General features: G+C 41.2%; 3 protein-coding genes across 5 annotated transcripts in view; 2 read left to right on the top strand and 1 right to left on the bottom strand.

Annotated features, from left to right (window-relative positions):
• Nucleotides 1-1,763: 1,763 nt before the first annotated feature.
• LOC115019994 (dipeptidyl peptidase 4-like) lies at nt 1,764-15,962 on the top strand. The gene is made up of 26 exons (XM_029449806.1): nt 1,764-1,956; nt 2,059-2,146; nt 2,560-2,658; nt 4,969-5,060; nt 5,231-5,305; nt 5,391-5,443; nt 5,695-5,767; nt 5,967-6,087; nt 6,655-6,809; nt 6,910-7,007; nt 7,111-7,240; nt 11,310-11,348; nt 11,781-11,879; nt 12,031-12,101; nt 12,435-12,488; nt 12,591-12,703; nt 12,824-12,871; nt 12,962-13,060; nt 13,561-13,630; nt 13,728-13,922; nt 14,138-14,192; nt 14,435-14,534; nt 14,625-14,683; nt 14,780-14,852; nt 15,370-15,443; nt 15,519-15,962. Exons 1-26 carry the CDS (start codon nt 1,954-1,956, stop codon nt 15,609-15,611), a joined length of 2,229 nt encoding a protein of 742 aa, XP_029305666.1. The 5' UTR covers nt 1,764-1,953; the 3' UTR covers nt 15,612-15,962.
• A 1,522-nt stretch (nt 15,963-17,484) lies between these two features.
• Nucleotides 17,485-19,644, top strand: LOC115020447 (glucagon-1-like). Its single transcript, XM_029450498.1, has 5 exons — nt 17,485-17,579; nt 18,173-18,325; nt 18,811-18,927; nt 19,395-19,538; nt 19,620-19,644. Exons 1-5 carry the CDS (start codon nt 17,488-17,490, stop codon nt 19,642-19,644), a joined length of 531 nt encoding a protein of 176 aa, XP_029306358.1. The 5' UTR covers nt 17,485-17,487.
• An 878-nt stretch (nt 19,645-20,522) lies between these two features.
• Nucleotides 20,523-22,627, bottom strand: part of LOC115018977 (sodium-driven chloride bicarbonate exchanger-like) — a 43,950-nt gene continuing 41,845 nt past the window's right edge. For all 3 annotated transcript variants that reach the window (XM_029448269.1, XM_029448278.1, XM_029448288.1), the window contains one exon: nt 20,523-22,362. In XM_029448269.1, coding sequence (XP_029304129.1) covers nt 22,293-22,362 — 70 coding nt within the window. In that variant the 3' untranslated portion in view covers nt 20,523-22,292. The remainder of the gene's footprint in view (nt 22,363-22,627) is intronic.

Genomic DNA, 22,627 nt, shown 5'->3' with positions numbered 1-22,627 from the left:
AGTCACTCTAAGCTTTCAGAAATTGTGATTCTTTGATAAATTAAAAAAGTAATCAGCAGGTTAATAGATAATTATATGATAGCTGCAGGCCTTTTTCTTATTGTCGCTATCTTTTGGTAGGCTATTTTTAACATTGAATTATTTTAAATGTATATCTTTTTTTAACATATTTCTTTATTTAATTAACTATTAATAATAGAAATATTGATATAACCTTACATTTATAATTGTATATACATGAAATAACCCACTAAGAAACAATGGTACGGACATTAAAATTACTATTCAATCTCTTCCTCATTCATTCTCCCTCTGTGTGTCCACAGACCAACACTGTATCTGTCCAATATAACCAAATGTGTTCAAAGTGACACCTATAAACGCTTTCAGTTGAGCTTAGTGTCAGGTAAATGGAGGCTTCTATGAAGAAATGCTCTTCAAACAAGCGGCGCTGCATTAGGGAACAAATCCACTGTCTGTTTGCTGAGGATGTCCGGTGTGAGGGGAACAGGTGCACAATATGATGTCTATTCCCCATAAAGGCATAGCTTTATATTTGTTAAGCTTTTAACAGCCTTTTAGCATGGACTGTGACTGGACAGCACTTAAACTATGTACAAAGAAGAAGTAACAATATACACTAAAATTGACTTTATTTTTAGTCGCCCTGCTCTGAAGTGTGCTTGACTGTCACGTGAAAATATCATATTAGGCTACTCTTGTAACAATGCTGTTTTTTGAGTTTTCACCCTTGTGCCCTACTGTCAGTTACATAGTTCTCACGCTGCCTTCAGGAACTAGAGCAAAGCCGGAAGGATATTAATGATTATGTACATACAGTGGCCTTTATGACAGTCATTTATTAGCCTGTAAAGCTGGTATCTATCACCCAACTGTCATGTAAAGTCATCTGAGGCAGCGGACTGATCATACCCCGATGTTATTCACCACCTCTGAGTGACAGATATGACTTCCCATGATAATATATGACAGGAGCTGAATATCTGCAGTTATAAGAGAGCAATAACAAGACTATTCTACAGCCATGCTAGCTGCTCTCTGCTAACATCAGCATGCTAACATGCGCTAACATGCTGATGTTTAGCAGGTATACTGTTTACCACATCTCAGTTTAGCATGTTAGCATGCTAACATTCGCTAATTAGCAGTAAACACAGGTTTGTTGGTCAGACAACACATCTGAAGTCCCTTTAAGCTTTCACAAATTGTGATAGTCTTTCTTTGATGAATCAAAGTAATAGATAATAAAGTAATAGATAATTAATTGATAGTTGCAGGCCTTTTGCTTGTTGTCAGTATTTATTTTCTATTTTTAACATTGAATTATTTTGCTGTCTAGACCTATATTTTGAACATGTTTCCTTATTTAATTAATTATTAATAATACAAATATTGATATAACCTTACAGTTCTAATATGAAATAACCCACTAAGAAACAATTCCCAGCTTTCACGCCATAAACATGTCATTCACTCAGTAAACAGAGTTATTATAGACTAATGCATTTCTTGCTTTATTACTTTACAGAACAAAATTCTGCATGGTGCAGCTTTGAACAAAAATGCAACTTATTTTAAATGAATTGCAGTTTACAGGTTTAATAATGGTCATCAAATGTATAAGAAAAGTCTGTAAAAGTCATTTTCTCAGAGAGACGGCTGAATGAATGAATACATGGTTTGAGGACAGTTTGGGGAGCAGCCTGACAAGCTGCCACACACACTTCCTCAATACATTGGAACAACATCAAACCTGACGAACTTTACTCCGCTGGACATTTATTGACCCACCTTTGAAACTTCGTTTGAGATAATATTTAACAGCTAAGATCGGTTTCGCATAACTTTAGTGTTCTCTCGGTGCGTAGCCGACTGGATCAATGGAGTTGTGATTTGGATATTGGCCACACACTTCAGCTAAGCGCAGAAACAATGGTTGGTGCTGGTTTGTTAATACTCACATATGGATGTCATGTTGCCTCACAAAGGAACATTTTGGAGCGCGTTTCTGACTTTTCTCGGTTCAACTCTGCACAGGTTTCCGTCGGCAAGGTGCTCCTCGGAGTGTTCGGGGTAGCAGTGGTCATCATTTTGATAGCGGTGCCAACGGCTATATATCTGAAAGGTGAGTATTTGATATTAAATGATTCACATGTTGGAATTAACTCCGTTAAACACGTCTGAAAGTACATTACGCACGCGTCATTACGCATGATCCTGTCTAAAATACTGAGGATCCATCTATAAATAGAAATGCAGTAAAGGAAATTGTATGTTATTCAATTTAAGGCGTTACATCACAAAGGGATGATTATAATTTAGTTTTTTTTTAAACTTTAAATAGTTTCTTACTCACTCAGTACACAATATGACAATCCTTATAATTACTCCTAAACACACGCTGACGTAAGCAATATTCCACTTGTCATTATCAGTTACAGCCTTTACAGCACTTACCTTCTTTTATGGCGATACTCATGATGTGTGTGATATCATATTGAACCTGTGACCTTCAATACACTTTCTAACGTGTTCCAGAGGAGCAGGCGGGCAACAAGAACACCAGATCTTTCACCCTGGAGGATGTCTTCAACAGCTCACTGAAACCAAAGTCCGTCAGCTTGAAGTGGATCTCAGGTGGGAGAATTAAAGCTGTAAAAAGTACTAAAGGTGAAACTTGATGGTATTGATTACAGACAGTGTGCTGGCTTCTAAACTGTAAATGTGTCACTGAGGATGCTTTTATTATCTATCAGCGATAACGTTCCCCTTTGTTATAGTTACTCATTCACATGGATCCCCTCATTCAAGTGCATGTGTGGGTTGTGTCCATGACGTTATTGTCATATCACTTTATAATAAGGGTTAAAAGCATAATGCTATGCAAGAATTGTGATTTAATACATGAATTACTGCACAATACATCATGAATTCTTATTGCTCAAGAGACTCAGATTTTATAGACGTCTATGAGAAAATCTCGACTTCTCACGGTCACAGTATGGTACAGGAGAGGACCCAAATGCAGAACACCAGATGAGGTTTTAATAAAAATAGAGCTAGCAAAAAGCTAGCAAAAATACAAAGTAACAAATAAAAATGAAAACACAAACAAACCCGAGGTAGACACAATGAGACAGACCAGGATATATACACACCGACACAAAACGAGGGATTGAGATACAGCTGGGGAAGAAAGGCAGGACTGGAGGCCGGTGGAGAGGCCGAGCTGGAGACCGGCTGTGATTCCAGGTTTGGGCCTCGAGGCGCAGGGGGATCACGGGAACTGGGGTTTCGGGAGTCGAGGGGAGCACTGGGGTCTCGAGAGGTGAAGGGAGTGCTGGGGTCTCGAGAGGCGAAGGGAGCGATGGGGTCTCGAGAGGCGAAGGGAGCGCTGGGGTCTCGAGAGGCGAAGGGAGCGCTGGGGTCTTGAGAGGCGAAGGGAGCGCTAGGGTCTCGAGAGGTGCAGGGGTACAGCTGGGCTTTCGACAGGCAGCACGGGGAGGCTGCTGTCGTGGCCCGACAGAAGGAACGGGGGGCTGCCGCAGCCCGGCAGCAGGAACGGATGTCTGTCACGGTCCGGCAGCAGGAGCCGAGTTTAAAAAGTCTTGGAGCCACTCAGGCAAAAGACTCCTTAGCCCGGGTCTAGCTGCCACTTCCCTGTGTGCCATTCTTAAGGCAGCCTGTTGGACCTCCACTCCCCAAAAATATACAATACGAGAGATCATAAAGATCATAAAGATCTTCCTCTAATGCATCCTCTGGCTCCATAATTGGTCGGTTCGTCCTGTCATGGTATGGTACAGGAGAGGACCTAAATGCAGGACACCAGACGAGGTTTTAACAAAAAGAGAGCTTTATTTTACAAAAAGCTAGCAAAAATACAAAGTAACAAATAAAACTGAAAACAGACACGAGGTAGCACACCATGTAACATCAATGACGAACCAACAAGGAACAATGAGACAGACCAGGATATGTACACACCGACACAAAATGAAGGAACGAGACACAGCTGGGGAAGAAAGGCAAAAACACAAGGCCAGGGTGAATGGACACAGGAGGCTCAAATCAAGACAGGAAGTAAAACAAGACATGAAGGGAACCCTTCAAAACAAAACAGGAAACGGAAAATACAACCAGATTGTGACACTCACTTGATTTATTACCTCAATAAACATTTTCCTGATGAGTTTATGTTCTCAAGTCTTCTTCAATACAGCTTAATGTTCATTTAGTAAATTATGGTCCTATTTAGAGTAAAATAAACGATAAAGCAGCATATGCTTTAGGGCGGGGCTATCTTGTGATTGATAGGTCACTACCAAGGCCAGTTTGGGTGTTTTCATCTCAGAACTTTAACCCTTTCTCACTGTGTTTTTACTTTGTGAAAGTTAATTGTAACATTTTGGTCGCCTAAAAATGTATTTTGCAGAGTTTGGTTGTACTTATCTCCACTTTCTTGTGTCACTTCTGGTTGCAAGAATGGCGACCTAACTGTAGTCCACAAAGCAATGGTTTATTTTACAGTGACCATGTCCATTTCTCATATACAGTCTATGTTCTGAAGCCCAAACAGAGATAACCCTGATGATGTCATAGTGATGTCATCAGGGTCAAACTTGAGCCTCAGAAGATATTATACAACTGTTTTCACAGGCTAAGTTCTCCTCGTCATGAGCAAACTAAACTTTATATGTAAAATATGTGTAGTGGCCCTTAAGCCAATCACGTAGACACATAGTGACTTAATTCATTGTTAATGGTGAGCAGCAGGAATTCATGATACATCCTGCATTAATTCATAAATAATATTGATACATGCATTTGTTACTCAAGCATGAACTGTTATTATAAACTATTCAGCTGATGTCTTTAGGGATTTGCATGCTTTAAATCAAATATTCTATTCTATTTTACATTCTTTTTTCTCATCTTGCTCCACAGATCAAGAGTATCTGATTAAGTCTGGGGGCTCAGTCTTCCTCCAGAACGTCTCAACAGGAGCGTCCTCAGAGTTCTTAAGCAAAGACAAATTTGTAAGTCATCCTCCTTGTGTGTTTTGTTTGTGTTCGCAACATAACCCACAAGAAATCAGCATGAAAACAAAATACCCCTCAGTGCAAATGCAGTGTTGTCAGTGATGTCATGAGCAGGAGTCTGTGAAACTCTCTCAACTCTCTCTCTCTCTCTCTTTTTGCCAACACAGAATGAAAAAAATGCCTATGATTACCAGCTTTCTGCTGACCGCAAATATGTTGCATTCATGAGCAACCGCTTCAAGGTACATTCAGCTTTCATTCACATTATTGTGACGCATAGTTAAAGCTAAAATGTTCACACTTCAGCGTTTTTTTTTGTCCCTTTAGCTGTGGCGGCATTCATTTACAGCTTCATATTCACTTTATGACCGGGAATTAGAGTAAGTATCCTAACTATGTATTTTCAATGCTTTATTTTTACACCTACAAAAAGTATGTGGCTTCCTATGGACAGGTACATTTATGCAGTTATATTAATAATGCAGTGCACTCCAGTTAAAAGCATGCACAAAAAGGTCCATTTTATGCATACTAAGCAGACTATTTTAAAATATTCCTTCTGGAATAAAATTACAGATATGTAAACTCACTATAGTTTCCACAAATCAATTTGTTTTTTATTTCATTTCAGCACATTTTTCTCACCCTCTGACATTCCAGATGAAATCCAGTACTTTTCTTGGGCTCCTGAAGGAAACAAACTGGTAAGCTTGGGCACTCAAATGATTGATCGTATGTGCATAACTGTGAGTGACAGTTCAGCTTTGAAGCGAGTGACAGATGAGGTGATCAGCCTTTCACAAACACTTGAGCGGAGCAAAAAGGGTTCAGCTGAGTGTGTGAGGGAAAACAAACCAGGCTGTCTTTTGTACTTTTTAAAATCTTTTAAAATTTTATTTTTAGGCTTATGTTTGGAAAAATAATGTGTATATAAAGACCAGCCCCGGGTCGCCCCCCCAGCAAGTCACTTTCAATGGCAAGGAGAATTGGATTTTGAATGGGATCCCGGACTGGGTGTATGAGGGTAAGTGGCACATGATGTAGTCCACATTTATTAACATGTGATCTGTGTCTGGATACATTATCTGATCCACAAGCCTGACAAAGATTGCTTTTTAATGTCAGGTTTAAAAGGGTTATAAATGAACTATATCAACTACCTTAAGAGTAACTAGGTACATTTACTTATACAACAACTACCAAAGTAAGACATAAAGACATGAATTATATGACACAAACATACACAACATCAGGAAGGTAAGTACTTAAGTAAGTAAGTAACTTCTAACATTTTCGGCTTCAGACAAGGTGACACCTTGTATGGCAGCCTCTACCACCAGTGTGTGTGTGTGTGTGTGTGTGTGTGTGTGTGTGTGTGTGTGTGTGTGCGTGTGTGGGCAAATGCTGGCTTGTGTTGTAAAGCACTTTGACTAAGACTAGAAAAGCACTATATAAATGCAGTCCATTTACCCCTAACCCGTCGCAGCCTACAGCATTATCAGTACATGCAATTTTTAGTGGGAATTGAACCCCGAACCTGATCCCCATGGAAGTCCTGAATCCTAACTGAGCTCTGCTTTACCCTGTCCAGAGGAGATGTTCTCATCCAACCAGGGTCTCTGGTGGTCACCTGGAGGGAAGTATGTGGCTTATGCTGAGTTCAACGACACAAAGGTCCACACCATCGAGTACACTTGGTATGGCGAGAACCAGTACCCCAGAACTGTTTCCATTCCATATCCAAAGGTGGGACATCCATCCAGGGCTTGTTTGACTATAAGAAGCTTGAACTGGAATCATATTGTTGTAAGTCAATGTGTGTATCTTACATTGTCTTCTTGCGCAGCCAGGTACACCCAACCCTACTGTGAAACTGTTTGTTGTGGACACTGACAACACAACAATAATTACTGAGGTTGTTGTTCCAGCCTTATTCAGCTCGAGGTAATGAAACAGCCTCTTTTATTAACTTTATATCAGGCTATTCTCTCCTGCTATCAGGGAAGGACAGAAACAAACAGTGTCATACTTTTTTTCTTGCCCTCAGTGAGCACTACCTGGCCACTGTTACTTGGGTGACAGATGAACGTGTTGCTGTCCAATGGCTGAAGAGAGTACAAAACCACCTCCTCCTTCAGATCTACAATTTTACCGGACCCATGTGGGATCCTGTTGAGGTAAAACAGAATGTTATGAAGTATTATTGTTTTTCTGCTTTATATTACCACACATACGGCATACAGTTTTACACTGCTGTTAGGCTTCATCTGGGGACCACAAATGTTTGTACAAAATGTCACGAGAATCCACCAGTAGTTCTTGACATGCACCTCTTTATTACTGATCATAGTATTACCCAACTGAAAGTCTTTGCTTGTTGATTTAACCTGGTTGCCAAAAGTTCAGACATTTTCAGCTTAAAGTAATGAAAAGCCATGTCACTTCAAATGGCCTTTGTTAGCTTAAGTGTTTTTAAATTTAGCTCTGTGCTGCAACAACAATATCAGTTTAGACCAGTGTTACTCATTGCGCAGCTCGCGAGCCAGTTTAAAAAAAATATAGCAGCTTTCTTCTCTTTCTGGACAACAAAGGCTCGTACACAGGACAACTAATACAGCTGAACGATTAACTGAGGCATCTTTTGAGATCGCAAGGATTTTGGCTCGGGCAAAAAAACTTCTCAGACTCAAAGATTGTGAAAGAGATTCAGCAGAAATATTGTTTGCAGAGTTTGACAACATCAGCCCAGTATTAAACTAATCTTTTAATGAATGTATTGGTTGGCTGCATTGCATATTGTATGTTCTGGGTGGGATCCATCCATCCATTGTCTACCGCTTATCCGGGATTGGGTCGCGGGGGCAGCAGCTCCAGTAAGGAACCCCAATCTTCCCTTCTCCGCGCCACATCCTCCAGCTCCGACTGGGGGATCCTGAGGCGTTCCCAGGCCAGTGAGGAGATATAATCTCTCCACCGAGTCCTGGGTCTTCCCCGGGGTCTCCTCCCAGCTGGAAGTGCCTGGAACACCTCCCTAGGGAGGTGCCTAGGTGGCATCCTTACTGGATGCCTGAACCACCTCAACTGGCTCCTTTCAACGTAAAGGAGCTGCGGCTCTACTCCGAGTCTCTCACGGATGGCTGAGCTTCTCACCCTATCTCTAAGGGAGACGCCAGCCACCCGTCTGAGAAAATCCATTTCGGCAGCTTGTACCCGTGATCTCGTTCTTTCGGTCATGACCCAGCCTTCATGACCATAGGTGAGGGTAGGAACGAAGCTCGACCGGTATATTGAGAGCTTTGCCTTCTGGCGGTGCGGTAAAGTGACTGTAGTACCGCCCCCGCTGCTCCGATTCTCCGGCCAATCTCTCGCTCCATCGTCCCCTCACTCGCGAACAAGACCCCGAGGTACTTGAACTCCTTCACTTGGGGTAAAGGCTCATTCCCTACCCGGAGTGGGCAATCCACCGGTTTCCTGCTGAGAGCCATGGCCTCAGATTTTGAGGTGCTGATCCTCATCCCAACCGCTTCACACTCAGCTGCGAACCGATCCAGTGACTGTTGAAGGTCACAGACCGATGATGCCATAAGGACCACATCATCTGCAAAGAGATCCTCAGGTCACCGAACTCCAACCCCTCTCCTTCACAACTATGCCTCGATATGCTATCCATGAAAATCACGAACAGGATTGGTGATAAAGCGCAGCCCTGGCGGAGGCCAACATTTACTGGGAACGAGTCCGACTTACTGTCGAGTATCCGGACACAACTCTCGCTTTGGGCGTACAGGGATTGGATGGCCCTCAGAAGTGACCCCCTCACCCCATACTCCCGCAGCACCTCCCACAGTATCACCCGGGGGACCCGGTCATACGCCTTCTCCAGATCCACAAAACACATGTAGACCGGATGGGCGTACTCCCAGGCCCCCTCCAGGATCCTTGCAAGAGTGAAGAGTTGGTCCATTGTTCCACGACCAGGACGGAATCCACATTGTTCCTCTTCAATCAGAGGCCGAACCCTCCTTTCCAGTACCTTGGAGTAGACTTTACCAGGGAGGCTGAGAAGTATGATACCCCTGTAGTTGGCACACACTCTTTGGTCCCCCTTTTTAAATAGGGGAACCACCACCCCGGTCTGCTAACCCCTAGGCACTGTCCCAGACTTCTACGCAATGTTGACGAGGCGTGTCAACCAAGACAGCCCCTCAACACCCAAAGCCTTCAGCATTTCTGCACGGATCTCATCAACCCCTGCGGCTTTGCCACTGTGGAGTTGTTTGACTACCTCAGTGACTTCCATCAGGGAAATTGATGATGATCCCCCATCAGCTTCCAGTTCTGCCTCTACCATAGAGGGCGTGTTAGTCAGATTCAGGAGTTCCTCAAAGTGCTCCTTCCACCCCCTCCTGAGGTGCCGGATGGTTTTCCAGAAGCACCTTGGTGCCGACCGAAAGTCCTTCTCCATAGCTTCTCCGAACTTCTCCCACACCCGCTGCTTTGCCTCTGACACGGCAAAGGCTGCCACCCTTCTAGTCCTTCGGTACCCTGCAACTGTTTCCGGAGTCCTCCCGGATAACATAACCCGGAAGGACTCCTTCAGTCGGACGGCTTCCCTGACCACCGGGGGTCAGGGTTACCGCCCCTTGAGGCACCTAAGACCTTGAGACCACAGCTCATCACTGCAGCTTCAGCAATAGAGGTTTTGAACATCGCCCACTCAGGTTCAATGCCCCCAACCTCCACAGGGATGTCTGAAAAGCTCCGCCGGAGTTGTGAGTTGAAGATCCCCAGGACAGGGGCTTCCTCCAGACGTTCCTAGTTCACCCGCACTACCCGTTTGGGTTTACCAGGTCTGTCCAGAGTCTTCCCCCACCCCTTGATCCAACTCACCACCAGATGGTGATCAGTCGACAGCTCCAGCCCCTCTCTTCACCCGAGTGTCCAAAACATGCGGCCTCAGATCAGATGATACGATTACAAAATCGATCATTGACCTTTGGCCTAGGGTGCTCTTGTACCACGTGCACTTATGAGCATCCTTATGTTCAAACATGGTGTTTGTTATGGCCATTCCATGACTAGCACAAAAGTCCAACAACAAACGACCGTTCGGGTTTAGATCAGGGAGGCCCTTCCTCCCAATCACGCCTCTCCAGGTGTCTCCATCGTTTCCCACGTGTGCATTGAAGTCTCCCAGCAAGACTACGGTGTCCCCTACTGGAGCGGCCTGCAGGGCTCCATTCAGGGTCTCCAAGAAGGCCAAATACTCCGAACTGCGGTTTGGGGCATAGGCACAAACAACAGTCAGAGTTTTCCCCCCCATAACCCGAAGATGTAGGGAGGCGACCCTCTCGTCCACCGGGGTAAACTCCAACGTAGCGGCGCTCAGCCGGGGGCTAGTGAGTATCCCCACCCCGGCCCGACGCCTCACACCTTGGGCAACTCCGGAGAAGAATAGAGTCCAACCCCTATCCAGGAGTACGGTTCCAGAGCCAAGACTGTGCGTAGAGGTAAGCCCCACCAGATCCAACTGGTAGCGCTCCACCTCCTGCTCTAGTTCCGGCTCCTTCCCCCACAGAGAGGTGACGTTGCACGTCCCCAGAGCCAGCCTCTGCTGCCCGTGTCTGGTCCGTCGAGGTCCCTGACCATCACTGCCACCCGTGTGACAGCGCAGCAGTTTTTCCCATGAGTGGTGGGCCCACAGGATGGATGGATGGGAGGCACCACGTAGCTTCTTCAGGCTGTGCCTGACCGGGCTCCGTGGCAAACCCGGCCACCAGGCGCTCGCTGTCGGGCCCTCCCTCTGGGCCTGGCTCCAGACGGGGGCACCGGGCTTCCTCCGGGCAGGGTCTCTCCTTTCCTTTCCCTTTTTTTCATGAAGTCGTTTTTGAACCATTCTTAGTCTGGCCCCTCGCCTGAGACCAATTTGCCTTGGGAGACCCTACCAGAAGCACTAGGCTCCAGACAACACAGCTCTCAGGTTCATAGGGACACGCAAACCTCTCCACCATGATAAGGTGATGGTTCCCAGAGAGGTCTGGGTGGGATGACAGATTAATAAACAGACATACTTTTTATGACTTTGACTTTGCGGTAAAAGTGGCTCTCCTATTGACTTTGTCCTATTAATGTGGCTCTTACGTAAAAAATAGTGAAGACCACTGGTTTGGACTGATAAGTCCAGTATATTGTTATGACATATTGCTTATTGCAGCTATAAAATCTAATTGTATTTTTATTTTACAGCGTTTGGAGGTGAAAAGTGCCAGCGGTTGGATCGGACGGGTATGACCACTACACTTACATTTTTTTTTTTTTTTTTTTTTTTTTTATAAATTCCCTGAAAAGTTCAAAACCAACAATAAATTAATTTACTAACTAGTGTTGTGCATGTATCAAAGCCGGATATATCTTATTTCTCTGTGCAACAGAACTCCATTGTTGTCCAAAAACTGTTAAAACACATGTATGAGCCACACTAACAGTTCCTTCATTAACATGAACACACACACTGTAGTTTATTTTGACTCAATCCCACATCACCGTCCTGCTGCCAGAAATACTCATTAGAGCAGCAAATGTGGAATAATCCTCCCCTAACAATTGCACCATTTCCTATTATGCCAGATGTTGTAGGAATGAATGTGCTCGCAGCTGGGAGCCACAGATAGAGTAGAGACATCAGGGAATATATGATAATATACTTGTTCTTTCCAGTTTTCTCCACCAGAACCAGTTTTTGCCGCAGACAAGAACAGCTATTACCTGTTGATGAGCGACACCAAACAGTACAAACACATCCATCATGTGGTCAAGGTAGGAAACATGATTCATCTTAGTCAGTAAGCCAGTATCACACTCTTTTTTTTGTTTAGACTTGCAATCACTCACACATATTGCACAATGTCCAATATTTTTCTACAGCATGTTGTTACTCACACACATTCTGTTGTAAATCATCATGCAGGGCACAGCTACAGCAATCACCACTGGAGAATGGGAAGTTATTGACATTCTGAAAGTAACTGCAGATAGTGTGTAAGTTGTTGTATCATCTGCATACAGCTGCATCCACATGCTTAAGACCTGACATGCACACAATCGTTCTCTTGTGAAAGCTATTGTACACTATGTTATATTCTGTTGCTGCTAGATACATCGCTGCATTGCAACTGCACCATTCAAATGGAAATATTCCAGATGTCTCAAATGCATAATTTTATGCACTTTCTCAAACTTTAGTTTGACATATTTGGTGTCTCTGGTAACGTTGGGACAAAGAAAATTGTCATGTCCCATGAGCAAAATTCCTCCATTGCAACAAAATGTCCTTCTCACCCATACATTAATATACAAGCAATTATTCCACAGATATTATTCAAGTAATGAAGAGGGCAAAAAGCCAGGAGGAAGGAATGTTTACAAGTAAGGGTCTTTATTTTACAGTTTTACTATTTTTGTTTGTTATTTGAAGAGACACATTTTTTATTACAAACAATGATGTGTGTGTGTGTGTGTGTGTGTCAGGTGGACCAAACAGGGGTCCAAATGTCTGACATGTGCATTACGTGGAGATGACTGTCAGTATAATTCAGCCTACTTCAGCCATAATGCCTCCTACTACCGTATGAGCTGCAGTGGTCAGTAATACTTTGTTTCAATGTGCCACAGTCTGTATAATGTATATACTGTACATCATGTTGTTATGACTTGTTAGCTGTTAGCTTAGCTAATAATAATATTGTTATTTTGAAACAAAGGTCCTGGCGTACCTTACTATTCTCTCATGGACAACAAGAATGATAAAGGTAGTTCTCAAATTCGGAATAAAATCAGAAATAATATCAGATAGGAGAAAAAGTTATTCTATTGAGCCTTCTATGTTTTTACATGTGTAGAGTTGAAGACTTTGCAGAACAATGAAGAATTTAGCAGCCTGATATCTGACATCCAAATGCCCACCATGCGTCGAGGCACCATCAAAATTCAAGGATACAGTAAGTGGATTCTACAAGTTTGTTTTTAACCATTCTGTACAAATTACACAAATGAGTCGCAGGTAGGCAGATTTAGTTACCGTTAGAAAGGGCCAGGCTAGCTGTTTCCCCCGTTTCCAGTATTTGTGCTAAGCTAACCTGCTCCAGGGAGTAGCTTCATATTTAGTGTACACGTAAGAGAGTGGTATCAATCTTATCTAACCCTCGGCAAGAAAGTGATTAAGCATATTTCACAAACGTCATACATATCCTCTTACTGTTTGATCGCCAAAGATGTCAAATACATTATTTCACAAAAAGCAAAGATTACAGAAGAGTCCAAAAGATTCATCTTCATTTGTGTAGCAGAACTTGTTTTTTCTTCCTACCTACACGATCAATCCATTCTCGACCCCTCAGATTTACTTTGTGACCCTTTGGATTGCCCCGGCCCATATTTCTTCTACCACTTTTTTAAACTAATAATTCATTCTTTCTATGGATGTACATATTTCTGACAGATCTCTGGTACCAGATGTTTCTGCCTCCAGGCTTTGAAGAATCCAAGAAGTACCCTTTACTAATAGATGTGTAAGAATTTATATAAAAAAACTAAAAATAATATTTAATTTTTGATGCTTTTCAAAAGAGTTTATAAACTGATATTGAATGTTGCCCAACCTTGCAGGTATGCTGGTCCCTGCAGTCAGAAAGCAGACTATGCCTACAGAGTGAGCTGGTCCACTTACTTGGCCAGCACTGAGAAAATCATCGTCGCCAGCTTTGACGGAAGAGGAAGCGGTTTCCAAGGCGACAAGTTAATGCACGCAATCTACAAACGTCTGGGAACCTATGAGGTGGAAGATCAGATAACAGCATCCAGGTGAGGAAAGCGAGGAGCAGTTTAGACAAGTCAATGCATCTCCCGCTCAAACAAACAGCTTCTCACAGTTTCCCAGGAAAGCTTGATAAAACTGGATCTGACTTGTTTCTGAGGTTGAAATGTCCCCGTGTGCACACCATGATGATGATGGCCAGAAGTCAAGTTCACATCATTTTAATGTACTGAGATAATAATAACTTTTTATTTTATTTTAGGGAATTCATTCAAATGGGCTTCATTGACAAAGACAGAGTTGCTATTTGGGGCTGGGTAAGTCTTAATACTTGTATTAAAACACTTTTATTAAAGAACAAATGTATCAAAAATGAAATACACTGATACATTGTGTGTGTTCTTTAAGCATTATGCAATGCATGTGTGTGTTATTTCATAGTTCAAAGGGCAGTAAACAGCTCTGAAAAGGAGTTAATGTTTCACCCTACTGTCAGGGTGCTGCGTCTTTACTTAAGGGTTAGGTCGAGCTACAGTAATGAGCTATTTATCTTTCACAGTCTTACGGTGGATATGTGACGTCAATGGCCTTGGGATCTGGAAGTGGAGTTTTCAAATGTGGAATGGCGGTCGCTCCAGTGTCCAAATGGGAATATTATGGTATTTATTTCTTCATGTTAACAACCCTGTCCACACCTGACTCACTTCAGTGACACGCAATATCTGCAATGATCTGTCTGTTTATTCCAGATTCCATCTACACCGAGCGTTACATGATGGAGCCTGAACAGAATTCTGTAGCCTACGCTGTAAGTTTGACAGTCAGTGATGTTCTTGTGTATCTGTCATTATTAGTTATGCTATTGCCTGTGCTCACCAATAAACACACATCTGATTGTGTGCAGAACTCAACAGTAACTGCCAGGGCCAAGAATTTCCATGCAGTGCAATATCTCCTGGTTCATGGAACAGCTGATGGTGAGTTATGCAGGACCAATGTTTAACAAAGTTAACAATTCTTATTATTTATATGCTAGTATAGTAAGGTTTTTCTTTCTATTTTTCTACCTAATCCACTTACAAAATAAGCAATTGTTGCCACAGCGATATATTGTGCTCTTAAAATAGTTTACACACACACATATTCTAAATACTTTGTGATAAAAGGAAATAAATTATTGTAAAAACAAATAATATTGGCAATATTAGTGTTAATTACTGTTATGTATTATAATCTGGTTCAAGCTAGTGTTAAACAGATCATAATTCCCTCTCTAATATCTATTTTATGTTGCTTTACAACTTTATTTATTCAACTTTCTCACCAAAAACTACTTTTCTTTTTTACCTATTGACCTTTAGTCTAGCACCACCATCCGATTAAACTCTTCCCATGAGTAACGCTTCCGGCCATGAAGCGACCCCCTGACCTTTCTAGATAAAAATGTGGCATTAAAAGCCTTGATAATCAATTTTATGTTGTTGTGTTTTCTAGACAACGTTCATTTCCAGCAGGGAGCTGAGATCTCTGAAGCTCTTGTGGACGAGCAGGTGGACTTTGAGGCGATGGTGAGTAATTATGAAAATCCAAATTGGAATGAACAGAAGACTGTGGGCTTAAAATAATACATTCTTGTCTTTCAGTGGTACACTGACAAGGATCATGGACTCGGCGGCTCGGCCTATCAACACGTCTACACCCACATGAGTCACTTCCTGCAGAGGTGCTTTGCCTGAAGTCCACTGGATCACAAAGATATTATTCAATTGCCTCATGTGAATAAAATGTGGGGATAAAGTCTTTTCAAACTTGATTATTAAAGCTCCAAACGGCATGAAAGTACAAAGTGGTTCAAGTCATAATATCATTCTGTGTCTGTGAAGTTTTGTCTTGCATTCAGTCGGACATTATCACTTACAGTTTTACTGGTAACAGATCTAAATCAAAAATGTTCTTTTTAAACGTTCGTTTTGTGAATGTAAGTTTTACATAGGTCCTTACTTGACCAACATAGACAATAATATGAAAGTGCCTGTACAGATACGTAATGCACCACAGTAATGTTATACAGTTTTAACGAATGTGTGAGCTGGTCGAATGCTTGATGTAATCATTTCTTTCTAAAATAAAATAAAACTTAAATGGGAAATTCTGTCATGTTCTTCATTCAGTTTCAGGGGGAATCAGCAGAGCAACGATATCCTTAATTGTTGAATTATTCAACATTACAGTCTACAGCCATGCTCGTGGCTCAGCTGTAAATGCTAAATGCTAATGTTAATATGCTAAAATGCAAATAAGCATGTTATCCACTAAACCCACGGGGTTAATATGGTAAACATTTGACCTAAAATCAGTATTGTGAGCATATTAGCATGCTGATGTTAGCATTTAGCTACAAACTCTTGCGAGTTTGACCGTGGGATAATTTTTATTGATGTGCATTATTCGCTCATATAGATACGAACAATTATGTTTTTTTCTTTCTGTCTTTAAGAAACAAACATGAACAGTTGAATCTAAATCGTTAAGAAGTATGCCGGGAAAGCCAGCAAATGTCTCCCGCAAATTGAAAAAAGTCTTACTATTACTATATACTACATATTACTAATTTGCATAAATGGTAATGCCGTTTGGTGGCCATTAGTCTTGTTCAAGTAAACGTTATGGTGGTTTTTATTTATATCGTGGATAACATACCGGGGCCTAAAAAAACGGTAGGCTATCTCATATTTCCTTAAAATGGGAGGGCAAGTGGGCTATGTAAACTAGGTCTTAAGTAAAGTGATACCAGACAAGTAAAAAATAAATGATATTGTTATTATATATTATTGAGAAGTTCTGAGAGTAGTGGCTCAGAACTCTTTATTGTATTGAATTAAACTTTGGGTGTATGGGAATTTCTGGAAATAACTGAGAAATATTGTGTTTTTCAGCAAATATTTTTCATCAAACATGGAGCTCTATGTGAAAGTCGTAGAGCAATATATGAAAAACATTATATTTATAGAGCATCAATCTTTATTGAACAATGGCCCTTGTAAAAACGGAGATAACTTCCACTGATGCAAAAAAAACGATCAATATTCCCCATCTTTTAAATTTGATCGGACCGAAACTCCCAGATATGACCGCACAGATATCGCTTCCCATCATGATGACACAGAAGCACATTAAAGCATCTTCCCTACTTTCTGTTTAACAGGATGAGCTGCTGTTGTTTGATCTTAACACCTAAGTACCAGCTGGCATCACGCATGGATAGCGTCTTTCCTTTATGGACAAATGCTCGGCTTGTTGATTCGGCCGATGTGACGGGGCCCGTGTCTAATGGGTTGAGAGTAACAGGTTGACCTGGCAGAGTGGTACAATTGGCTCACCTGAGCAGACATATCCTCCACCTTCTATTATAGTATATAAGAGCAGAAAGTAAGAGAGGAGGGTTAGAGTCAGACACCAGGAACAAGCAGTGGAACTTACAGCACCGTTTGGAAAGAAAGAAGAAAAGGTGAGTTTGGCTGCGATGGGGAAACCTCTTAAGCTTCAGCTTTCAGAACCAATATGCAAACAGTTTCTTTGTGTGTGTGCTGTTCTGTGGTGCAGGTCATAACCATGAAAAGCTTCCTAGCTGGTATCCTTCTGGTTCTGGGCTTTGTCCAGAGCAGCTGGCAGGTTCCTCTGCAGGAGGCTGACGGCAGCTCAAGGTACAGAAATGAGATTATGTCTTCGTCTGAGGAGAACAGCTTTCACTACTTTTAGTACCATTGTAATAAAACTTCATACTGAACCCTAACCCCAACCCTAACCCTAACCCTAACCTTCATACGCAGAAATAGAATGTCCTCTTTCTAGATAAGTTTTTACATCTGACTGAATTCAAATTGTGGTAAAGGGTGCATCATTTTAAATTACATTCCAAATTGCATGATGAGACATGATCCCAAATCTGCAAAATGATTGAGACAACAGAAGCATTACTCAAATTAAAATTAAGGAATAAATTTGAAGAATTAAAACAGGAGATGATATGCTGTACATTAGGAGAGCATTTTGGAAGTGTGGGGAAAAAGAACAAATTGTAGCAAAGCAAAATAAAAGATATAATTGAAAATTACAAATTGATACTGCTTTACACCTGTGGTAAAAATGTTTTTATTAAAAAATAAAGTTTTTAAAATAAATATACTACATATAATATATAACATATGAATATTGAGAAATCTATGCAAACTGAACCCCAGCATTTTGGTCACGTGAAGAGTTCATTGGTGTAAACTGTGTTTCCCTCCTGAACTAGCTTTGACACGGACGACACGTTAGCGGAGCCGAGGGAGCTGTCGAACATGAAGAGACATTCGGAGGGAACTTTCTCAAACGACTACAGCAAATACCTGGAGGACAGGAAGGCGCAGGACTTTGTTCAGTGGCTGATGAACAACAAGAGGAGCGGGTCAGTGTGGGATCCGTTCTAAAAATGATCATAAGAGTGTATATTGTAAAAACTTGTGAGAATAAAACACTGGTTATATTCTAGCACAGGATGCTACAATCAACTTTTAAAATCTACATTCAAAACCTTACAGAAGTATTATCGGCTAAATCAGCTTTTTGTTGGGACTTTTCTTTATTTTCTCTCTCTCCCATAGACAAAAAGATTAGAAACCAATGGCTAATTCTTTAACAATGCATTGTTCTTTATAAGCTTATATGTTTTCTTAATTGTTAAATATTTATATGAAAAGTAACTATGTCAGATAAATGTAGAAGAGTAAAAGGTACAATATGTCCCTCTGAAGTGTAGTACAGCAGTACTTAATTACAGTGCTTGAATAAACGCACTTTACAGGAAAGTGTTCCCCGATCAAGTTTTTACTTACTCGACACATAAAAAATGAATATGATATATAATATTTTTCCCTCACTGTGTGTTTTTAGTGCTGAAGAAAAGCGCCACGCAGATGGGACCTTCACCAGCGACGTGAGCTCTTACCTCACGGACCAGGCCATCAGAGACTTTGTTGCCAGGCTCAAGGCTGGACGAGACAGAAGAGAGTAGGCTGTCCCCCCCTCCCTCTCCTCCTGCTACCAAACCCCTCACGGCCTGCCTGTGACTGATTCCACCATGACAAGAGAGACAGAGTCAGAGAGAAAGAGCTAATCAACTGCTTCTTGTGCCACTTCACCTTTTTCCTTTCTTTGCTTTTTTTCCCCCCTTGATGTTCCTCGTGGTTGTGCTGAAATAAATCACCTGAACTTGTTGCACTGCGTTGATTGATATGTTACTTCTGATGTGATGATTCTTTTTTGACACAAAACATGCAAGCGGACAAATCATGGAATGATCAAAGCAACACAATGTATTCACTCATCAGAAAAATAATCAGCATACAAATTATGATTTTCCGATGAATACTGCACTGCGGGCCCGACGTCAGAGTTCAAATAGCAGGTTTCCACATCGTGGGGCTACTGACCCTTAATGGGCAGTGTTTACATTGTGTGACTGTGTACATACTCAGATCTGAAACGGACAGGCGGGGCGAGGCGCTCAGCAGGAGGCATGTAGATGGAAGCTTCACCAGTGACGTGAACAAGGTGCTGGACTCCTTGGCTGCAAAGGAATATTTACTCTGGGTCATGACCTCCAAGTCTTCAGGGGAGAGGTAAAACCCAGTCACATGGCTGATCTGATAATCGGCAGAAATGCCAGGCTCGTCATGATTGTGATTTTCTCTCTTTTGCAGTAAGAAAAGACAAGAGGACCAGTGAGACACTCCTCAAGGACTCCCTCTGTGTGCTGCACACAAAGCCATATACAGGAGGAATAGAAAGCCATACTGCTTTGCATGTTGTAATGCCAACACTATATTTAAATTTGTAAGTCTTTTTTACTTACTGTATGTCATGCAAAGATACAAAAACTACTACTCTTCCATAGTTTTATGGTGCACCAGAGAGAAGAAAGGAAATTGAGGGCATATTTTTTCTACTAATTTAAATTATTTTCTATATTTTTAAGGTGAATACAAGAACACACAAAGTGAAATCTCAGGTAGGCCTTTAGAAAACACATGTAGTGTAGTTTTCATTGCATATGATTATATCCGCTCTGCAAAATAAAGTTTTTAATTGAGTGTTTGTGGCATTATTTGCAGGTAGAAATTATATAGTCAATGTGGGAACTGAATATTTGTTCCTTTGAAGTATTTCTTTTAACATTTTATAGATCTTTAGACATACTGTAGAGAGAAGTTGGAAAGTCAGTCAATAAAATAGTTTTTTTCAAACATCACAACCGTGAAAGGTCTTGAATGACACACACGCTAGTATGCTAGTATTCTCATACAGAATTGGCCCAAGTAGCCCAATGGAAGTGCAACAGTCTTTACAGAATCCTTCCCACTGTTTCTGATTTTGGCATGCGAAGGCTAGAGGAGCGCAGCCTGAGGGTGCAGGTTCCCCCCTACATGCAGTGGGGCCAAAGACATGGAGCTGCTGAGGTCAAAATCTGAGACAAAGGAAGCCTTGTGTAGAAAAACTCTGGGGCAAAACAGGATGGTACAAATACTTATATTTCGTAGTACGGAAAGAATAGACTGACTTCTGACCTCCCTGTGGATCAATAAAGTAGCACATAATTTCAGCAGTTTGTTTACGATCTTTATTTATGCTCTCACTCACTCGCGCTCTCGTTCTCATAAAACAAATCACGATATAACAACATATCTGAACTGATAGGTTTCTATACAGGTGTCTTAAATTATTAAACAGAAAGTGTACAGCTATCACTACCAAATTTAAGGCAGAATTCCACACAGACGTGGTCAAAATATTTGATATTGATATAATTCTGACCCCTTATTACTCTAATCAACTAAGAACCATCAATTAGACAATGGGAAAAGAACATCTACAACAAAACCTGCCTTCAACACTGACGTCATGTTAGTAATATATTAGTAACATTTTACATGAATAAAATATACTATGTTTTATACATTGTTAAGACTCTTTACCATTTATTACATGTTTCCCTTCCCAGAAAAAAAGGTATTATTGCATCTCTAGAAGTAACCATGGTCCTGCAGCGAGACAATCAAGTCTGTTTCACCGTCATGCAGGTGTTTTTTTTTTTTTTAAACAATTAGCTTCAGATGCTAACACATTGAGGGTCATTTGGATAGGAGATCACATGTCCATGGATGACACTTACTGACAAGATGACAAAGAGTATGCAGGCGGAAAACATAGAGCTTAAATTTGCAAAAAAGAAATTGGATGAGTTTTTAAAAAGCCAAGGCCAAGTTGCTAGTGGTACTCAAAGTTCCCGAACTATGCTGAAATGCTAGCACGAAAATGTTTTCTAATAAGCTATCCCCGAAGTATACCGTCCTCAAAGGAATAGTTTAGTTTGGTTAATATACTTATTCGATTTTCTTGATACCTCTCTCGTGTCTGTAGGCGACGCTAAATATGAAGCTATCGCTAGCTACCAAAACATTGCATTTTTACATTTAGATTTTTGTACAGATAATACAAACAAGATATAAAGTGTTAATCACTGAGCTTTTGGCTGATTTTGTTACTTTTAGGAAAAGCCAGCCTAGCTGTTTCACGGTTTTCAGTCTTTATGCTAAGCTAAGCTAGCCGGCTGCTAGCTCTAGCTTAATATTTAGCGTACAGACATGAGAGTGGTATCCATTGGTATCCAAACTATTCCTTTAACTCGTCTCTGGGAATGCTTTACTGGAGGAGAGACATTTATTTGTAAAATAGCAATGGAGAAGACTTGAGTGATATGAGCTGTCACTGTCACAAAAACATTTAGATATACAGAATATATAAAATGTATATTTAATACCTTTCAAAAAATTACGAGATTCGCATTATAGCCATCTGTTTTAGATACCACTGAATAGATTAGGAATGGACAAATATCTACTTTTCAGGTTTTTCTATTGTGAGGTGCAAGTCAATAGTGGCATTAAATTCTGCACACAAAATCCATTTGCAGTTCGCTGTGGCAGGATTTTTAACGGACAACTCACAACTGTTGTTGGAAAAATATAAAAACATACAAAATGCAAATAAAGTAGATTAAAAATTGTTTAAAATGTGTACTTGATTGGCCCATGGACACAGCAGCTGCTGTAAGTGTCGTACAATTCTGGCTTCCTTCTGTTGCTGGTTTCACCAAACATTGAAATACATAGAAAAAGAACACAAATGTGTCTCGGTTCCTCGTGTTAATACTGTTTCTAACAAATTCTTCGTTTTACACAACTTGCACACAGACTTACATGACAAAAACACAGTGTAGCACAGTACAAAGGTGGTTGAGTGTGGCACGGTACAGTTTTTTTGTTTTTTGATCTACTGATTGACAGCACAGTGGCAGCACCAGACAGTATGTGTCATCACAAACTTGTCTCCCTGTCCAAGCTCTTGTCATGTCTCCGGCGCTTGTGTCGCTTTTCGCCGCTAGAACTACACGGGAAAAAAGAAAAAATATTAAATTGAGAAAAACAAAATGTTCATTTTCTGTACATCGACTGGACTTTCAGAAAGTTCAAGACAAAAGTGCAGATGCAGAATAAATCAATACAGATCACACTGGATGCAAAAAAGCTCATAAAAGTTAGTCATACTTTACTCCTAAAATGATCATTTGTACATCAATGAATCACCACGTGCTGCCTTGAATTCTTGAAGGAAACTTATTTTTCTTCGCATGCCTCCACAGAGAATGGAG

The sequence above is a fragment of the Cottoperca gobio genome, chromosome 2, assembly GCF_900634415.1.
Source record: "Cottoperca gobio chromosome 2, fCotGob3.1, whole genome shotgun sequence".
Lineage (NCBI taxonomy): Eukaryota > Metazoa > Chordata > Actinopteri > Perciformes > Bovichtidae > Cottoperca > Cottoperca gobio.
Note: the sequence above shows the minus strand (reverse complement) of the source record. Positions and strands in the feature narration are given on the sequence as shown.

What these genes read in the sequence shown, in the direction of transcription:
- LOC115019994 (XM_029449806.1), top strand. An exon ending in CCAGCGGTTGGATCGGACGG is followed by an intron (nt 11,349 to 11,780) that starts GTATGACCACTA and finishes TGTTCTTTCCAG; the next exon opens with TTTTCTCCACCAGAACCAGT. An exon ending in GAGTTGCTATTTGGGGCTGG is followed by an intron (nt 14,193 to 14,434) that starts GTAAGTCTTAAT and finishes TATCTTTCACAG; the next exon opens with TCTTACGGTGGATATGTGAC.
- LOC115020447 (XM_029450498.1), top strand. Translation starts at nt 17,488, where the DNA reads ATGAAAAGCTTCCTAGCTGGTATCCTTCTGGTTCTGGGCTTTGTCCAG. An exon ending in GAGGCTGACGGCAGCTCAAG is followed by an intron (nt 17,580 to 18,172) that starts GTACAGAAATGA and finishes CTCCTGAACTAG; the next exon opens with CTTTGACACGGACGACACGT. An exon ending in GCTGGACGAGACAGAAGAGA is followed by an intron (nt 18,928 to 19,394) that starts GTAGGCTGTCCC and finishes GTACATACTCAG; the next exon opens with ATCTGAAACGGACAGGCGGG.